We start from the raw sequence: 20,172 nt of genomic DNA, 5'->3' as shown, positions 1-20,172 counted from the left end.
CCTGCACTTCTGGCTCTACAAAACCAAGGCGGGTGTACCTTATCTTGGATAACAACTTTAAATCCAAGATGCTCAAAGCAGATTGGTTAGAATGTGAATATAATGAAAGTTTCCCAAAACGAAAAATGTTATAGGAAACTTCAACCTTGCGATTTATGAGAATAGAAAAAAAGTAAATGATTGTATAAATGTGATAATGTTTTAAATAAAGAATAATTATAGATTAATGCAACATATGAATATATTAATTCCTCAAAGGAAAGAAATGAAACAATTGCCAGTGTATGGATTATGAATCAAGAGTAAAAGACCAGTGCTTAATTAAATGGGCAATCAGAGTCAATATTATTAGTTGAAATGTACAATTTTATAAAATTCAATATATTTAAACTATAAACAATTTTAACAATTCAGACACGACGAATCAATTATATGAATGCAATTTTAAACTAGTCTAAGATGCACTTTAACTCTTGCGGAGACAAACTAGACATAAATACGGAAACAATAAAATATTTCACAATAACTATGTTTATCAAATTTAAAATGCAATAATGACTCAGTCCACTTATGTGAATATTAAAATATTTATAGAAATTAATAATTTTTTTTTATAAAGGGCACAACTTAATAATAATTTAAAACTCAAAAATTTAAAATAAATAATAATGTTGCAAATAAAATCGCAATAAAGACACTCCTTACAGATGATCTATCTACTGCATTTGAATTCTAGAATTGCATATAAATTTTCTTTGTAATTTAATCCATAGGCTTTGATCAAGAATTCATTTCTTGGCCAATCGGAGAATATAATACATCACAAGTGCTTCAATATTTTAAAATTTTAAAATATGAATATGAATTGTCTATATATCTATTAAGATTTTACATCTTATATTTAAAAATAATGAAAAGGTGTGTGGGTGAATAGACACACCCATTCGGCACCTAATCAAAATAACGCAACTCTTCATAACTGAAAACTATTGTTAATCCCCTTCGAATATTTTGGAAGTTTCTTAAAAATCAAACTTTGGATGAACTTAGATGATATATGACAAATATAGGGATATATCGATGCCAATAAAATTTTTCCCAAATATAAATTGGGTACTTTGATAGATGTTAGATTTTAGAGTTGTCGCCTCGAAGATCCGCATGGCAATGTTTTCCATCGCTCCAGACTTTCTTCATCGTTGTGACAGCTTGGTTCGAACTCTGTGCTTCCATGGTGATTCTTTATCCTGTGTGTGAATTGATTTCAAATTCTTTATTTGGCGTTGAAGATATCCTGTGCATTTTGTAGGTTTATTATTATCTTTCACTGATACTGCTTCCTCTTCCAGCCATTTCCTTTGGAAATTATCAAACCTGCAACAAACATTAAGAAAAACATATCAGATATTGAAATCGATGGTGGATGGTCAATAATTCAGGAGCCCTTTCAGTTTCCTTTGGGTGAAAATTTGACTTTTGAGACTCTTGATAATCTTTCTTCTCATACTCCACTGGACAATTGTTGAAGACATGGCTCTATATGGGATGCATATTATTTTAATACGACTATTGACTTGTCATATGTTCTTTGCATATATTAAACTTTGTGATGGGTCCTTGCAGGCTCGGCCATGAATAACAACCAACAATTGATTTCTGCAAAAGATATTTAGAGTGCTGGGTAAAATTGTCTTCAGGCTATGTGAGCCCATTGTTTTCTTTTAAAACTGGAGCTTGGTATGGCTGATTCATAGCTCTCATGGCTTCCTCTAATTTGTTTTACATATGATGACTTGGATGAGAGTCTCTCATCCTATATTTCCTTTAAGACCTGATGTATTTTCTCTGTCCATCTGGAAACATCATACTAATTTCTCTTATTGCAGAGCCTTAATGAACGGATCTTCCAAATCTTTGTTGAAGACACTTGAGTCTTTTCAGTATTTCAATATGCAAATACATTGATTACTGCTTCAATTGTATGATTGCAATTTCTCTCTTATTCATTCTTCAACTATATGTATGCTGTAGTAAGTCTTAGATCATCAAATACCTCCCTTATTCTGCATTTTGGCGTCTAACAAGTTGACAGTTATGATTGTAAAGTACGCATTGGTTTGTCAATGCACTCATCTCTGCATCTCTGTAACATGGCTTTGACAGTAACCTTCATTGCTTTGGGGCTGCACTTTAGTGGTTTGTCGCTTATCAATGTTTCATGCTAAGAAATCCTCCATATTTAATTTCTCAATCATATTCATAACAGCGTGCCATTGGTTGAAACCACTTTATAAAGAACAACACCCAATGCATATACATCCACCCTAGGAGAGACCTCTCCAAATGTTCCAAGTAGATGTGAAGGCCAGATTGATGATGCACCTCCGACCTCAGGCTCATGTAATGAACATGTGTAAGAACCTTCAATTCAGTTAAGAACTCCTTTGTGACCAGCATATCCATTCTACTTATGGCTGCCCTCTCTCTCCGAAGTTCTGCATGGTAAACGACACCAAAACTACCTCCACTTGAATATAAAAGATGATAACTTTGAGATTTTGTAATTTTAGAACTACTCCGTTCCCTCTAGTCATCAACAACACCAGCTTATCATATTTGCTTACTCTTCAAGATAAAAAATGAAGACTGGAAATTATAGGCTCCATCACTGTGTATGAGAGCTTTTACATTCAGGGATGTTTTGAGGCATGCAAAGTGAGAAGGAATCATGTTTGGAGTGTCTCGAAGATAGAGATGGCTGTCTCGGAAATTGATCATTTTCAGTGCCCCATGGCTCTTGCAGTACCTGCGACCTCCGTTTTCTGAAAGGGAAGATTAGACCAAGTTTATGAAGGATATATGTAAAGATTTCATCTTTCGAAGATACTTGGAGGAATTCTGAGCCAAAATTGCTTTCAGATTAGAGAAATTCACGCAGGTATCAGTCTTATCGGAGCTTCACTTTCCAAACTACTCCATTGGAAGCGCACTCGAGTTCCACATCTCCGTAGGGTTAAGTTACAGTGTACTTTTTGGGTAATGACTATGTTACAAAAGCGAACATTCTTTCAAAGATGCCACTTTTCTGCTTCCCAAGTCTCCAGAGAGAGAAAAGGCCTAAATATGAAGGATTTCGAAAAAGTAAGTTTTTCACTACTCCCGAACTTAGAGGGAAAAGCTTATAAAGTATATGGTACGACCTCCTATTAAAGCCAGATTTGATACAAGTGGCGTCTAATGTAGTTGTTAACTCACCGCATTACTTGAAAATATGATCGTTATGCCCCTAAAGGTCGTGTCTAGCTTAACTCTCCGATCTTAACTCGTGTGATGCAGGAAATCAGAGAAGCAACGTTCAAATTCGAAAATCATCAAGATCGGACTTGTGGTGATGTTAGTCCTTCATTCTGAAACGACTCTATTTCACCTTAAGTCTGAATTGCTTTATGAGTTGATATATAAATTCATGGCTGTAAGAACTGGTATGCAAAATCGTCTGCTTAGAATGGAGAGTAAATTAAAGGATTTTATGGAAACCTCATTCCATTTCTACGATCTCGACGATCTGCAGAACAGATTGAATTCCTAGCCCATTCATCCTATTACCCAAAAGCTTAAGGAAAGTGGGCTTGTTGAAGCTACTAGATTCCCAATGGTCGTCCACGCACCAGAGCTCGTACAAGAATGCATTGCAAGATATGATAAAAAAATGAAGCAGATCAAAATGCCAGATGATTTGGTCCTAACATTCGACAGAGGTCTAATAAAGAGTGCCTTTGGTATCTTAGATAGAGAAGAATATTGTGACATAGAATTTGGAATCTTTGGAATCTACCTCTATGTATAATGAGAAGAAGACCTTGAGGCGGGGAGACATCATGGTGATTTGGTTCCAGCTGCCTAGAAATAAGAAGAGTAAAGTTCCTAAAACTCTCTTTGGAACCAACCTAAAGAGGGAGATCGTGGACATTCTAGCCCTGCTGCTAAGGTTGAAAGAATGAGAAGAGGCCATGAATTTTATTGAGCACCACTTCTTTCTAGTGCAAGCCGTGTGTGCTGATGGCCAGTACATTGATTCGACACAAATTATATGTGATGAATTGACAAGTTGGATGAACTCTGCTAAGGCATTAAAGCAATTTTATATGTCATCCTATTGTATCTATGCTTTAGCAATACATCACCTATGGCCAGGCTTGCCATGTATAGAAGATTTTGATGAGTCTACCACAGTGTATGATCTCTATCCTTGCCTGCAACTAGAGAGGATTTATGAATAGTTTGTAAAGGTGAATGATGCCTTTACTATGAGGTTATGCAGAGAGCTACAAGGATGTCCTCAGAGGAGATTCTCGCGAAAGGCTATTTTAGTGGTGACCCAATTTGGACGTTGCTTCATCCAATTCCTAGCCTTCTACATCATAATCGGTGAATTTGATGGTTTCCCATGGAGAATACCTAGGTATCTAGAGGATAAGATTGTGCTTATTGCATTATGTAGGCAAATATTGGAAGTCAACACCTTGTGCACAACTATTAAGAAATGCGGGAATCTCATTCCCTGCTGTTGTTGAGTCATACTCATGTGCATCTAGGTCAGATGCAAAGAACCTGATCAAGGCCTTTGAAGGAAAATATAAATTCAAGGATTATGAAGTAATAAGGCTTTAGTTTGATCCTATTGATTAGGTAAAAGACAATCGTCAACTTGGCTCCAGAAACAAGCATGCGCTTGATATAGAGGACTACTGGGCGGATTGTTATATGGAGATTCAAGCCTAGGAGATTCTGATCGAGGCTCACAGTTGAGCAAGTGAAACTATATAAAGTGAACATCAATGTGGATAATGTATGACACTATGGTCAATGTGTGGAAATACAACAATGTTAAGATTGAAGATAGATTGGAGGAGCTGAAATTGGCTAGAGCCACATTGAAAGCCTCAAACAAGGAATTGACAGATTACATTAGAGCAATGCTCGGGCCCCTTTCCATTGTTCCAACAAGTAGTGCTACCTTGAGCACATCTGATCCCATAGGTGAGGAGAATAAGGATTTGTTGGTAAAGCTATAGCAAGTGAGGCATATCAGACAGATAGGCCGTGCATGGATTGAAGACTTGAAACTCCGAGGTCCTCCCCTAATAGAGAGCCTTAACAATCTATTGCTAGATGTGGATAATTTGAGAGAGAGTGTGGTTGATCACCAAGTCTCGATGCAATCAGAAGCGAAGAAGCTGAAAAAGGAGTTGCCTCTGTTGTAAGATGTGATAGACATGAAGGCTGATTTCGCCATCAATCATGGCATTTAAAGGATAGGAAAAGAATCATTGCTTCACTGGAAGCAATCCATGGAGTTCAAGAAAGTGTGCTTGGTGAAGTTAGAGCAAGAATTGAGGAGGGTATATGATTCAGTGAAGAAGGTGATTGAGAAGATCTACCTGCACCTCAAATACTTGCATACAGAATGAAATGTGACTCCTAACAAAACCTTCAGTTCATTGAACAAACAACCAATCCTGCCAACTACCAAGATTCAAAGATTCCATAGCTCACTGCTATTGACAATACCCTAAAGAAAGCATCAGTCAAGCTCCAATCCAAGGTTGCCATAGTAGAAGAATTGACAGAAGACTATGACGATTTGGTAGTCAGAGCTGACAATGTGTTCATCTCAAGTGTCAAGGAGCTAAGGATAGTTGTTGATGCTATGAAGGCGCCTTAGGCCAAATCAGTAATGCCTAAGAAGAAGAATTGATAGATCCAGAAGCGTTACATTCTCCTTATCATGCTTCTTCAGCTAAATTTTGACTCTCCTAATCTCTCTCTCTATTTGTTTGTTGTAGCCATTTTTTGTAGTCTCCTTAGATATATTTTGTAACAAATGACTCTCTGTCATTCCGATCCTAATTTTGGCTATGCCTCCTCTCTTGCTTTGCAATGTAATAATGAATGTATCGACTGAACTCTAAAGATGGCCTATAAATTTAATTTTTAAATATGAATACTAGATTGCCAAACTCTATTGTTAATTCACTCCTGTAGTTGAGACTACTGAGTGAGACTCTGAGTTTACTATGAATGTTTGCAACTCGTATGGAAATGGAAGACAATTGAATTTGAAGTCGTTAATGTCGCATTGATTTGAGTGTTAGTGTTGTATGTTAGTAGTGTAAACAATCTAAGTGTTGCTTTTCATGTTCAGTTCTGTTTGATTTCCTGATTGCATTGCAATTAATAGTTTGGCGTGCTTGGTCATTTACGTAAAAGAAAATGGGGTATGTTTAATGGTAAACTGATCAAGTTATAGTGAATTGAGTGTCATTGTGGCTTGGTGGAGGAATTTGGGTGTTACTTTCCTTGAATGTTCCTCCGTTTCTTGTTATTGGTCGCATCTTTTAGTGTAGGCTTGCATTGGTGTATTTTGGGATTTGAATATAAGTGAGCTGGGAGATTGTTGTTGAGTGATCTTGTTTGGTTAGAGAGCCACTTGGGCCAACGAATGTTCATTCTTGAGTGCACCATCTTTGCATTCACTAACTGTAACCTTAGGGAATAGTTGTTTAGAGTAGAGTTAGTGTAGAAGAGCTGAAAGTGGCTTATAGTATTCATAGTTGTGGGTGTTATATGCTATCTAATCCATTCATTCTACCTGGGTTGCTTGTGACCATGGGTAGCCTTGTTTTTTCTCTCGTGCTTTCTAGTTAAGAGCATACCCCTGTTTAGATTAAGATATATATTAAAAACAGTATTCATTGCAAATCTTTGCATACAAGGGAGCAATACCTTTCAATTCAGAGGGCAGTGATATCACCCATACATTGACGCCTCTGTTGATTACAGCTTGTTCCCCCACCACATTGAGCACTAAAGAGTCAAGGTATAAGCCAAACCATAGGAGGGACAAACTGTCAACCAACAGTTTTTGGCGACTTTGTTGGGGAATGAATGTAAAAGAGTCCCTGTTGTTATCAAAGAAAAAGTATACACCATTGAAGTCGCTCAGTTTGTTGACCTTACAACAATTTTAGGCGGCTTTGGAACACAACAATTGTTGGCACTTAGTTTGAGTTGCATGTAATTTCAAGCCATGAGGAAAGATGGTGCTTCCCCATGAAGGCTTAATTCCATTTAGACAACACAATCTTGGCTTTCAAGATTAACAAGAGAACATTGTGAATTAGTTGAATACACTCGCTTGGAGAAACATAAAATTATTAGACGAGTACAGAAGAGTGAACCTTGTGCTAGAACGTGAAGAAGCCAAAGTTGAGAATTGGGAGAGGTTGCTTCAGTAGTACAGGTTGAGGCAGGCCTAAGCACTTATTCATAAGAAGCTGATTCATCCTAGATCCGAAGTATACTAGGAGTGCAAAAGGACGAGGTCAAGTCGATTCGGTGTATGAAGAGCTGAGGAAAGCTAACTTTCCTATCCTAAAAGACCCCCAAGAAGTGGAAGAAGCCATTCCAGAGACCATTGTTCAAAGATATCATAAAGGCTCTCTTCTCGCTAGTTAATCTTACTTGTCGGAGGCAAAGCAAGTCCTTTTCTCCTTCGATTTTTCCGAACTCAAGCTTCGTCAGTGTGCGACACACTAACTCTTCACGAAGTCGTCACACCATCAAGGGTAACTTTCCACCTTGTGCCATTTGTTTTACCAAGAGCCACTGCAGTACCTTGGGGTAATGCTATTGGCTCACTTCGCCTGGTAGCAAATAGTGATCTGCTGAGAGCGTTCAGGAAGAAATTCTCAAAGTTCAATAGAGATGGGAAGGTGTCAACCGAAGAACACATTGTCTCATTCTTTGCGGTCTGTAGTGTTGTGGCCCCACAACAAGAGGATGTTGTGCGCATGTTCGTGGAGACGCTAGTTGAAGGCACAACTAGGGTTCCAGTATTTGCCAGTTAGATGCATCACGACCTGGGATGATATTTGGATGAGATTTGAAGCATGTTTCAAGAGCTTGGAGGATGAACACACTGTGCTATCTCAACTAACCCAAATCAAGAAGGAGCCAAGTGTCCCAATGCGTGAATTCATTGCCAGATTCAGCAAGCTGATCAACCACGTCCCAACTGCTAGCAAACCAACTGTAGATAATTAGAAGACATTTTTCATCTATCCCATGCCACCTAATATAAGCTTCAACATCAAGAGAGTGCATGTAGTTGATTTACAAGCAGCCTAGAACATGGCCATCAAGCTTGAAGACGATCTCATAGCTGCTGGTAAGTGGAATTCTAAGTGCAAACTGGAGCATCTACCAGTGTTATGGGCTGTACCAACAATGTGGAAGCTATGCTACAAAAGTTATCAAATGAGATGATTGCCTTGAAGAGGCAAATTATTAAGCCTGGTCCCTCATTTCAGCAACCTTACTAGGATATCCTTAGAAAGCCACATGAAGGGAAAGTATTACAATCACCACTTGCTTAGTAAGGCTAGCCATAGAAGCTATTCCTAAGAAGGGGAATATGTGCGTATTCCACTTGACCTTAAATCATGATGGAGATTCTTGTCTTGAGATGACAAAATTCATGTAGATGAGCACCACAAAGGAGTTATTAGTGGAGTTTCCTGAAAGTGAAGATGACCCTACTCCCAATGGTGACTTTGGAAACTTTTATTTGGAGTACAAGTCAGACTTAGAAAGAGTAGGTGATTGCTTTGCCACCCTTGATGGAACGCACATAACCATAATAAGGAGAGGCCAGAGGAACAAGAATGCAACCACTTATGTGCCTGTTCGGAATAATGCTTTTGTACCTACTGCAGCTAAGGCTAGCAACCTTGTGCCTCAATGTCACAAAAGGAGCAAAGTGGTAAGTCTCCAGATTCATTTGATATTGTTTAGTATTGTAAGGATGCTCGTATTCAAATATCTCCTCTAGATTATCTCAAGTCCAATCCCTCTTAGTTGCAAAAGCTAGTAGGTTATTGTAAAGGAGATAGTAGGAATGATGTTAATGCCAATGTAAATGCCAGTGTGAGAACTCCTCTTGAAGAAGAGCCTTTGTCACCTAAGTTACTCCAAGAAGAGGAGTACTTTGTCCTAGCTACCTCCCTTGGTCAGAAGCTTGATCCTTTCTACGTTGCTCTATTCATCAATGACTACAAGTTGAGTAATTGTATCATAGCATAGTTACCAGGAGACCCGTCTCCTACATCCTAAGACGTGTCTCAGAGATCCCAGTACCGGAGACACGTCTCTAGGTACTAGAGATGTCCCCAAAATCATTTGGATGCACGAGATTGTGGTTGCCATCTCCATAGTCCCCTAGCCAACAATTGATTTCTCCCACCAAAAATATTCAGCACAAGGCATCATAAAAACTCTTAAATCTTATCCTCTGTCATCACTCCTTAAAAATCGTTATTACTTATATGTTAGTAATGATAATGATAGCCACTATAGTCTTCCAATAAATTTGCTTAATTGCCTCTAGAAAGACTTGTCAATTTGTATAATTATTCCCTTTCTTGTAGTGTTATGATCTACTAACAACTGTTCATTTAAAGAGATCACATAAATGGTAATAAGAGGTATTTGTCTGAGATCAACTCAATTGTTGGAAATAATGGAAGCCACCGGGTATCTCCAACCTTCTCAAGTGTCTTATAGGGACAAATCCATGTGAACCTTCTCCACTTTCAGAAGAACAATACAAAATTTCTCATAGTCACACATCCCATATCCTTTGGTATCTAATATGAAATATTTATTGAGTTTTGAATTCCTTCACCCTTTAACACTATGACTTTTGAGTTTTGTGTATTTAAACTTAATGTTATAATACCTCTATTCTTGTTTTCAAAGTTCTATGTCATGATGTTTTCTAGAAATTATTAAATTATATTAAACAACAATTAATGTCTCCAAGTACCCCCAACTTTTATTTGTGAAAATTAGCCGTACCAAGACTAGTACCAGTCTCTAAAGTCTCCGAGTACCCCAGTCCCCTAGTAACCTTGTATCATAGACTTGGGATCCTCAGATAATGTCATGCCTGCCACCATTGCTAGAGCTTTAGGTCTACCATTAACTAATACATTTGGACGTTACTATTCCACGGATGCTAAGCAAGTTCCCTTAGTTGGACAAATCAAAGATGCACAGGTAATTTTAGCAACACACCCTACAAAAAGACTGAAGCTAACTATCCTAGTGGTAGACATACTAACAAGTTATGGCATGCTCCTAAGCCGTAGTTTCTATAGAGACATGGGAGGTGAGATTAAGCTCAATTGGTTTCATGCTATCATTCTAGTGGGCAGTAAGAAAGTTAAACTTGAGCAAAAGGAGAAAGCCAAGTTCACTGTGATGAAATCTAATGAGCCTAAAGCCTAGATCCTTTATTAGGAAATGGAATTTGGCAATTACATGTTATTCACGGATGCACCTCGTATACACGAAGAGAGAGAGCTGTATGATGGTGAGAAAATGTGGACGCCGAAATTCGATGGGAGTTGTGCATTTGCCGGTTCTGGAGCTGGCATGGTGCTGGTGTCACTTGGAGGGAAAGTGATTCATCTTGCTTATAAGCTGGAATTCAAGAATACCAACAACACAACAAAGTATGAAGCCCTTCTCTTGGGTATAGCTGTGGCAAAACAAATAGGAGTGAAAATCCTAAGAGCCCAAAGTGATGTGAAGCTCCTTGTGAAGCAAGTTCACAATTAGTACACAGTGAAGAATCATAGATTGCGCAACTACAGGAACAAAGTATGGGATGAGTTAGAAAGCTTTGATTCCTTCTCTATTGAGGTAGTCCCAAGAGAGCAAAACACCAGACCTGATTTATTGGTAGTCTTGGCATCCCTACTTCTACCACATCCAAATTTTGGAGATCAGCTCTATAAGGTTGAAGTCCTATTCCGACCCAATGTGCCTGACAATGTGGAGTCATGGCAAGTTTTTGAAGATGAAAAGCACATCTAGCACTTCATGGAGGTAACTGATGCATTTGAAGGCCAATATTTTGAAGGAAGTGTCTATCCATGTCATGACTTGATGCCAGACAACAAGGTGTTGGAGCATGGTATGGTGCAATTAAAAGGTAATAAGATTCCTCCTCATCTAGTTTCATTGGAAAAGCTTTTCAATAGGCACGATGTATATGTTGGAAAGGAAAGGAGGAACAACTAGAGAGTATGATGGGCTTAATGTAGGAACTGAATTTAGCCCAAAGATAATTAATATTGGAAGATGTTGTACAAAGGAAGAAAGGGCAGAAATGAAGAAATTGCTCATAAGCTACCAAGAGGTATTTGCTTGGGGATATGAAGATTTAAAAATTTTTATGGATGGAAAGTTCAAGCATAAGATACCCCACAAACCTGATGCAGTGCCCTTTCGACAAAAATAAAGAAACAATAATCTTATGATTGAAGATGCAATCTTTAGAGAGATAGATCAGATGCTGAAGGCTAGGATTATCTATCGAATCCACTACTCAACATGGATTGCGAACATAGTGCTTGTTAGGAAGAAAACAAAGAGATAAGGATATGTGTAGACTTCAGCTATCTTAACCAGGCTTTCCTTAAAGTATAACTACGCACTTCCTAACATGGACCACCTATTGCAGACCATAGCCAGCTCAGAAATGATGTCAATGCTTGACGACTGCTCAGGATTCAATCAAATAGAAGTGAATGAAGCTAACTAGCATAAAATAGCGTTCACTACTCCATGGGGGATGTTTACCTACAAAAGAATGCCTTTTGGGTTGATCAACGTAGGAGCCACTATCTAGTGTGCCATGAACCTGTTGTTTGGTGACTTGGGGGATAAAATCATAGTTGTATACTTGGACGACCTTACCGTCTTCTCCAAGAAGAGGAAGGATCATCTAAGGGATCTGGAGAAGGTGTTGCAAAGGTCTAGAGAGCATGGTATCTCGCTCAACACGAAGAAATCAGTCTTCTGCATAATTGAAGGCAAGTTGCTTGGATACATAGTGTTACAAGAAGGCATTAGAATTGACCTAGGAAGAGTTCGAGCAATTCAGCAGCTGAACCTACCATCCAACAAGACGGGAGTTAAATCTTGCTTTGGTCAAGTGAACTTCTTAAGGCGTGTTGTCCCTGATTTTTAGAGATAACAAAGTGCATAGTTGATATGATGAAGGTTAGCCAAAGCCTTAGATGGAGTGATTCTGGAAGGAAAGCATTTGAAGATATAAAGGGCACAATTGCAAAAGCCCCTATTCTTGTTCATCCGGATTATACCAAGGAATTCGTCATCTACTGTTACGCATCAGCACACATGCTGTCAGCTATCTTGATGCAAGAGAACATGGAAGTAATCCAAGTACCTATTGCTTTCATGAGCGTGCCACTTAAAGATCATGAGCTGAAGTACTCTCAGATGGAGAAGCATGTTTATGTAGTGGTAAGGGCATTAAAGAACTTCAGATTTTACGTATTGCATTCCCATTCAATTGTGCATGTGCTTGACTTGATAGTAAAGAGTATTCTCACTCAGAGACGTTGGATGTAATGCACGAGGAGCTTGGGTGGCCAAAGTGCAAGAATATGATAAAGAGATCAGGCCTACCAAGCTTGTTTGAGGAAATGGCCTTTGCAAAGCAATGGCGGAAAATCAGGAAAGTAGTGAGACTGAGGATATCCTGAAAGTATTGATGGTAAGCCTCCAAGACTCCTAGTTTACTAATAGAGCTTAATTCTTAACACATGGTAAGAGTGGCCAGAAGGTTTGACTGCTAAAAAAAAAGAGATTTCAAGACAAAAGCTGCCAAGTATGTCATCTATGATGATGTGCTGTATAAGAAGGCTATAGATGACACCTTTTTGAGGGGCATAGATAAAGAACGGCACGAGAAGCTGTTGAAGACATTTCACGACGAGGCATGTTGAGGACATTTATCTTCCTTTGTCACCGTCATCAAAATTTTGAGGCAATGCTACCATTGGCTGGGGATGTTTTGTGATGCATATAGATGGGTGACAAATTGTGAGAAATGTAAGATGTTTACTGGCAAGCCACAGTTAGCTGTTGTGCTTTTGAGGCCAGTAGTTATAGAAGCCCCTTTCCAGCAATGGGGATTGGATTTTATAGGGCCCGTCAACCCACCGTCCAGTCAAGGTCACACGTACATACGGATTACTTCAGCAAGTGGGTTGAAGCGAAGCCAACAAAGAGAACAACATCTGAAGTAGTATGTGAGTTTTTAATGGAGCATATCTTTGTAAGGTTTGGTGTACCAATCAAGTTAATCATGGATAATGCCTCCTACTTCTCATCTTTGGAGATTGTGGAATTTGACTACGACAATGGCGTTCAATTGGATCATTCATTAGATTACTATCCCCAAGGAAACAACCAGGCCGAGTCTAGCAACAAAAACTTGGTTAGTATCATGAAGAAGCTAGTCTCAGAGAACCAGAGAAGTTGGCATAAGAAAATGCACGATGCATTGTGGGTAGATAGAACCACACCAAAGCAAGCAGTTGGGATTTCATCTTTCGAACTTGTGCCTCTCCCACTGGAGCTCTCCACTTGCAAATTGCGAGTTGTAATTAAAGACAACTCCTTCAGTAACATATTGGAGAAGCGGATTATGTACCTGATTCACCTGCAAGAGGAAAGGGAAGAGCTTGTAGATTGAATTGCTCCACACCATATGCGAGTGAAGCACATATTTGATAAGAGAGCAAGGCTATGGAGATTCATAGAAGGAGATATGATCTTACTATGGGATAAGAGACGTGAACCCAAAGGTATGCACTCTGAACTTGAGTCTATTTGGAAAGGGTTGTTTAAGATTGTTCAAGCTAATCAACACAATGCTTTCAAGTTGGCCTATCCCATTGGAGACATGTTGCGATTGTCCTACAATGGTCAGGACCTGAAACTGTACCAGATTTGAAAAGAAGGTAGGTAACCCTTGCATTGTACATAAGTAGTTAGGCGTTTGTTTCCTTTCCGGCTATGTGCGTTAACTTAGGTTTGCTTGCCCTGCTTTGTTTGCTTTCTATCACTTGTGCTTAGCTTAGGTTTTCTTTCAATGTGTTTGTCATCCCTTCTGATGTAGCCCGAAAATTTTGCCTCCATTTTTGATCTTAAAGAGTGAGCAATATGAAGTCTGGAGCCTAGATTTTCACAGGAGTTAGAGTTTCCAGTCGTGAAGCATGTTGGAGATCAATATTCTATTTTCAGATCATAATAAGGATTGCTCACTTCAAACAAAAGCTTGTTTACAGATTCTTACATGAACACCCTACAAATGTAAAATTTTGCATGTGGCATATACAGGGAGTATTAAGTGTTATCTTTGGTAAAGGCTATCTTAGACAGGGAAGATCAGAAGCCTGAGCAAGCTCTTACCTTTAGAATTGTTATACCAGCCTCAGGAATGTTTGAAGGTTGCCTTTATCTGGAGCAGGCAGATTTTGGTGCCCAAGTTTTCTATCAAGATATAGCAGATAAGAAGAAGGCATAGATTTGATTTCAGTTTGTTATTGTTCAGGCTTGTTAATAATATGCAGCAAATAGTTTAGGCATGTGTACAGAGGCAAAGATGTTGATAAGACTAGATCAAACTGTATAATGGTCATTACGTTACCTGCTGACAGCAAATTTTTTAAGTGTATAATCAACACAATTCATATATATATTTCTGAGCCAGTCAAACCTTCAGGTTTATTTAAGAGGAAGTGGTCAGGTATGAAGTTATAATGCATGACATAGCACCAATGGAGTTACAGATACCTTTAATAAGGCCCTTCAGATTTGTGGTGTATTTCTTTTAGTGTTAAAAATTGTTGATGCTTGTTTGTTGAAGAAGCTGAGAGGTCTCCAATGATTGCCCGAATGGATTGATAATTTAATGGGTCTTCAGATTTTGATAATGAATGGATGGGATAAAATGCAAGAGTTATCTAAGCAGAGATACAGGTTTGGCTCCAATTATTTGTTGCTCCTTGTTAATGCGCCCAAGTGCTCACATCACACCAATCACCATGACGGAATGTTTAGAAGTAATAGATGCCAGCGTACACGGAGCAATGAATGAGGCACTCGGGAAACATATTAACTTCATAGTCATCAAGAGTCTTTTGCAGTAATGGCAGATTATATTGGCAGAACAAAGCCCGCTATTACTGTCAACAAACAAATTTCAGCCAGTTTCGGATTTCACAAATGCATTCCTGAAGGTACCTTGTGCTCTTAGGGAGATATACTCTTCACTTATGTACACGCCAATGCAGATGTTCGAACAATAGGAAGATCCGAGTAGCAGCCAGAGATGATTCGCATACCCAGAATGAGATAGTATTGATTTCCACGATGAAATATTTCTGATATTGTCAACCTAGTGTACTTACGAATTTAAGAGACAAGTCATGATGCATAGTGGAATTTTTGGTGCCCAGCCTTCACCAGATTGCTTGGGAGGAAGAATTAACTATTTGTAATTGATATCTAATGATTTCTTTTGTTTGATTGCAAGTTCGGGACATGTATGAGAAGTTTGATTAAACACGATGGAAAAACACCCAATTTCGAAAACATATACTGGAGATGACGACACAATGATTTTTTTGATGCCAGTTAAAACTATCTGCTCCAAGTCATGACCACGCCAGCTTTAAGATCAGGAATTTATGTCCAATCTGAGTATTGTGCGATTTGGATATTAAAAAGGGAGGTCATTCAAAGAATGGAGAAGGTGCGTTGAGTTTTTCCGTAGGAAGGATGATGTCTTCAACGCAAATAATCTTCAGGAAGAATGTGAGCGAAAGGATCAATCTGAAGCGACACCAACGGGAATGAGGGAAACCGCATCAAGATATTATAAGCTATGGAGAGATTAAACTGCCGGCTAAAGTTAAAACCTATTGAGTCTTTATGTATTTAATTAGTTTTTATTTATGAAAGGGTGCGATGTTTCAAAGGACAATCGACACCCCTTCTATGCTTATAAATATAGATGTAAAAGGAGAGATAAAGGAATTCAATATTCATATTTTCAATTTTTTACCTATGCTATATTTTATGTTATATTATATTTTTCAGTTCAAAAGAAAATGACCTTTTGAACTAAGCCTCTGGATGGTGAATTATGGAATAAATTCTTCTGCGATTCTGGAGTTGAATTATATTGGATGGATCACCTGTAGGGAATGTCTCCAGTACGATTTTATTTTCGGATCAGTAAGAAGTATTTATTTAATTTATTTGCATTAGAGTTTTAAATTATTATTAAGTTGTGTCCTTTATAAGTGTTTTTTATTATTTTCTATAAATATTTTAATATTCGGATAAGTGGATTGGATCATTATTGCATTTTAAATTTGACAAACGTAAATATTGTGAAATATTTTATTGTTTCCGTATTTATATCTAATTTGTCTCCACAGGAGTTAAAGTGCATTTTAGAGTCATTTAAAATTGCGTTTGTATAATTGATCCATCACATTTGAATTATTAAAATTGTTTATAGTTTAATATATTGAACTTTATAAAGTTGTACGTTCAGCTTATAATGTTGACTCTTATTGCCCATTTAATTAGGCACTGGTCTTTTATTCTTAATTCATAATCCATATGCTGGCAAATGTTTCATTTCTTTCCATTGAAGAATTAATATATTCATTCATTGCAATCATTTGTAATAATCACTTTTATTTAAAAAACATTCATACAAATATTTACTTTTATCCTTAATTTGAGATTTGCAATCTTAATAGCTTTCTAAAATTCTTGCCGTTTTAAAAGCCTTCATAACATTCACATTCTAATAAATCTGCTTTAAGCGTCTTGGATATAAGTGTTTTGTCTAGGATCAGGTATACCTGCCTCAGTTTTGCAGAGCCAGAAGTGCAAGGAACTTGGATCATATTATCCAGTTCTATCAAGTTGGCCTTAACCGGTTGGATATCCCAGCATCGAGCAGGCCAGGCTCGTAGGATTCCAACCTGCGGTTTTGGGAACCAACACCTTCCTTGTGCGAAAGTAGAGATGCTAGGTCCCTTGCTTAGGCACTTGCGTACCTAAGTCCCCAGTTAGAGCTAGCAGTTGCCAGACTTTCAATCTTCCCCCTTTTATTCTTCTACCTTGGAATGTAGGCATTGCATTGATTCTAAGTGTCCAAATCTAGGTTGCCCCTTAGGAGGCTTTTTTCTCATCGACTATCTCAGTTGCCCTCGCTATGCGGGATTTCAGGATTTCCTTGCTCTGCCTTCTCCCCTGACCCTTCATGCGAATCAAGTGCGTAGTGGTCTTTAGGTGACATAGGTTGGTTGGGACGGTTGTAGAGCGTCTTCCCAGATGAGAGGAAAGCTAAAAATCAAGCTGAATTATCAAAAATTGCCTAAGTATGCCCTTTCACCTATTCGGTAACTCTGTCGGAAGTGAATCTTATTCATGGAGTTTCCGACACAGAAACAAGATTGTCTCTAGAAGCTAAGTTTTGAAGGAAGGAGGAACGAAAATGTCAAAAGAGCATAACTTTGAAGTAAAGGAGTCCCTAACAGTGCCTAGAACTGAAGAAATGACTTGGTTTTACATTGAGTCGGAAATGCACCTCTTTGGCTACTCCCCCACAAGAGGAGTAGCCCGTGAGCAATTTCCTAATAGGGGAAATAGAAGCCATTTTTGGGTGATGGAAACAATAAAATTGTGTACAGGGCGTCCATATCAAGTTGCTTGAAGAGGATCAAGTGCCCTAAGGTGAAGAGAAAGAAAAGTGGTTACAACATCAAAAAGAAGCTAATTCATGTGCGCTCTGCCTTCAGAGAAACCAGTCTTTCAATTTTCTGAAAACATAGATTTGGCTCCTTCTATGAAGTATGTATGTGGAAACACTCATTTTGGAGGTGCTTGATGGATCTTGGACCAAATAGAACCAACTCTGGAGTCCTCCAAAGCCAAAAGTGACAAAGTGTTACTTTGTCGGAAAATCATCTCTGCAAGTGCAACTCCAACCAATGGAGCACCTCGGTAGGTACTTTTCCATAAGTGCAAATTTGGCCTATTTTATGAACTATGTATGAGAGATTTTACATTCAGGGAAGTTTTGAGGCATGCAAAATGAGAAGGCATCATCTTTGGAGTGTCTCAAAGATAGAATTGGCTGTCTCGGAAATTGATCAATTTTAGTGCGCCGCGGTTCTTGCAGTACTAGTGACCTCCATTTTCTGAAAGGGGAGATTAGATCAAGTTTATGAAGGACATATGTAAAGATTTCATCTTTCAAAGTTACTTGGAGGAATTCTGAGCCAAAATTGCTTTCAGATCAGAGAAATTCATGCAAGTATCAGACTTATCAGAGCTTTACTTTTCCAACCAGTCGTCCACCGGAAGTGCACCCTTAGACCCACCTCTCCGAAATGTTAATTTAGAGTGCACTTTTTGGGTAGCGGCTATGTTATAAAAGAGAATATTCTTTTGGAGATGCCACTCTTATGTTTCCGAAGTCTCCCGAGAGAGAGAAAAGGCCTAAATATGAAGGATTTTGGAAAAGTAAGTTTTTCACTAGTCCAAAATTTAAAGGGCAAAGCTTATAAAAGTATATGGTACGACCTCCTATTAAAGCCAGATTTTATACAAATGGTGTCTAATGGAGCCATTAACTCACCGCATTAATTGCAAATATGATTGTTATGCCCCTAAAGGTCGTCTTTGGCTTAACTCTCCACTCTTCACTCGTGTGATGCGAGAAATCCTAGAAGCAACGTTCAAATTCGAAAATCATAAAGATCAAATTTGTTGTGATGTCAGTTCTTCATTTTGAAATGACACTATTTCAGCTCAAGTCTGAATTGCTTTGTGAGTTGATATATGGATTCATGGTTGTAAGAATTGGTATACAAAATCGTCTGCTTGGATTGGAGAGTAAATTGAAGGATTTTGCGGATACCTCATTCCGTTTCTACAATCTCCACGATTTGCATAGGAGACTGAATTTTCAGCCCATTCATTCTATTACCTAGAAGCTTAAGGAAAGTGGGCTAGTTGAAGCTGCTAGATTCCCAATGGTCGTCTAGGCACCAGATCTCGCACAAGAATGCATTGCAAGATATGATGTGAAAACAAAGCAAATCAAAATGCTAGATGATTCGGTCCTCCTAACATTTGACAGAGGTCTAATGCAGAATGCCTTTGGAATCCCGGATAGAAAAGAATATTGTGACATAGACTTCAGGCATCTACCTCTATGTATAATGAGAAGAAGACCTTGAGGTGGGGAGACATCATGACCAGTTGGTTCTAGCCGCCTAGAAGCAAGAAGAGTAAAGTTCCTAAAACTCTGTTTGGAACCAGCCTAAAGAGGGAGATCATGGACATTCTAGCCTTGTTGCTAAGGTTGAAAGAACAAGAAGAGGCCTTGAATTTCATTGAGCACCACTTCTTTCTAGTGCAAGCTGTGTGTTGTGATGGCCAATATATTGATTCGACACAAATTATATGTGATGAATTGACTAGTTGGATGAACTCTGCTAAGGCATTCGAGCAATTTTATATATCATCCTATTTTATCTATGCTTTGGCAACACATCACCTATGGCTAGGCTAGCAGTGTTAGAAGATTTTGATGAGTCTACTAAGGTGTATGATCTCTATCCTTGCCTTCAACTAGAGAGGAGTTATGAAGAGTTTGTAAAGGTGAATGATGCCCTTACTATGAGGTTATGTAGAGAGCTACAAGGATGCTCTCAAAGGAAATTTTCGCCAGAGGCTATTTCAGTGGTGACCCAATTTGGATGTTGCTTTATCTAATTCCCAGCCTTCTCCTACATCAGAATCGGTGGATTTGATGGTTTCCTTTGGAGACTACCTAGGTATCCAGAGGATAAGGTTGTGCTTATTGCATTATGTAGGCAAATATTGGAAGTCAATACATTGTGCATAGCTATTAAGAAAAGAAGGAAAGCCATTCTCGGTTGTTGTTGGATCATACTCATGTGCATCTAGGTTAGATGCAAAGAAACTGATCAAGGCCTTTGAAGGCAAATATATATTGAAGGATTATGAAGTAATAAGGCCTCAGTTTGATCATGTTGATTATGTAAAAGACAATCTTCAACTTGGCTTTAGTTACAACCATGTGCTAGATATAGAGGACTATTGGGCGGATTGTTACACGAAGATTCAAACAAGGGAGAAATTCTGGTCGACGCTTACAATTGAGCAAGTAAAATT

At 38.4% G+C, this 20,172-nt stretch overlaps 2 protein-coding genes across 5 annotated transcripts in view; both read left to right on the top strand.

The window, feature by feature from the left end:
- Positions 1-20,172, top strand: part of LOC149529600 (uncharacterized) — a 168,152-nt gene that overhangs the window by 59,425 nt on the left and 88,555 nt on the right. Inside the window, exon 6 of one of the 4 annotated variants that reach the window (XM_089810427.1) lies at positions 1,624-1,977. The exons of the other annotated variants lie outside the window; for them this stretch is intronic. The gene's annotated coding sequence lies outside the window, so the exon portion shown is untranslated. Of the gene's footprint in view, positions 1-1,623; positions 1,978-20,172 lie in introns of those variants that run through there. 4 annotated transcript variants of the gene reach the window in all.
- On the top strand, positions 13,244-14,467 carry LOC149529601 (uncharacterized). The gene is made up of 2 exons (XM_089808164.1): positions 13,244-13,624; positions 14,309-14,467. The coding sequence occupies exons 1-2, from the start codon at positions 13,244-13,246 to the stop codon at positions 14,465-14,467; spliced, it is 540 nt and encodes a 179-aa protein (XP_089664290.1).

The sequence above is a fragment of the Cupressus sempervirens genome, chromosome 11, assembly GCF_028749045.1.
Source record: "Cupressus sempervirens isolate cs-2001-9-10 chromosome 11, ASM2874904v1, whole genome shotgun sequence".
In the NCBI taxonomy this organism is placed as follows: domain Eukaryota; kingdom Viridiplantae; phylum Streptophyta; class Pinopsida; order Cupressales; family Cupressaceae; genus Cupressus; species Cupressus sempervirens.
Note: the sequence above shows the minus strand (reverse complement) of the source record. Positions and strands in the feature narration are given on the sequence as shown.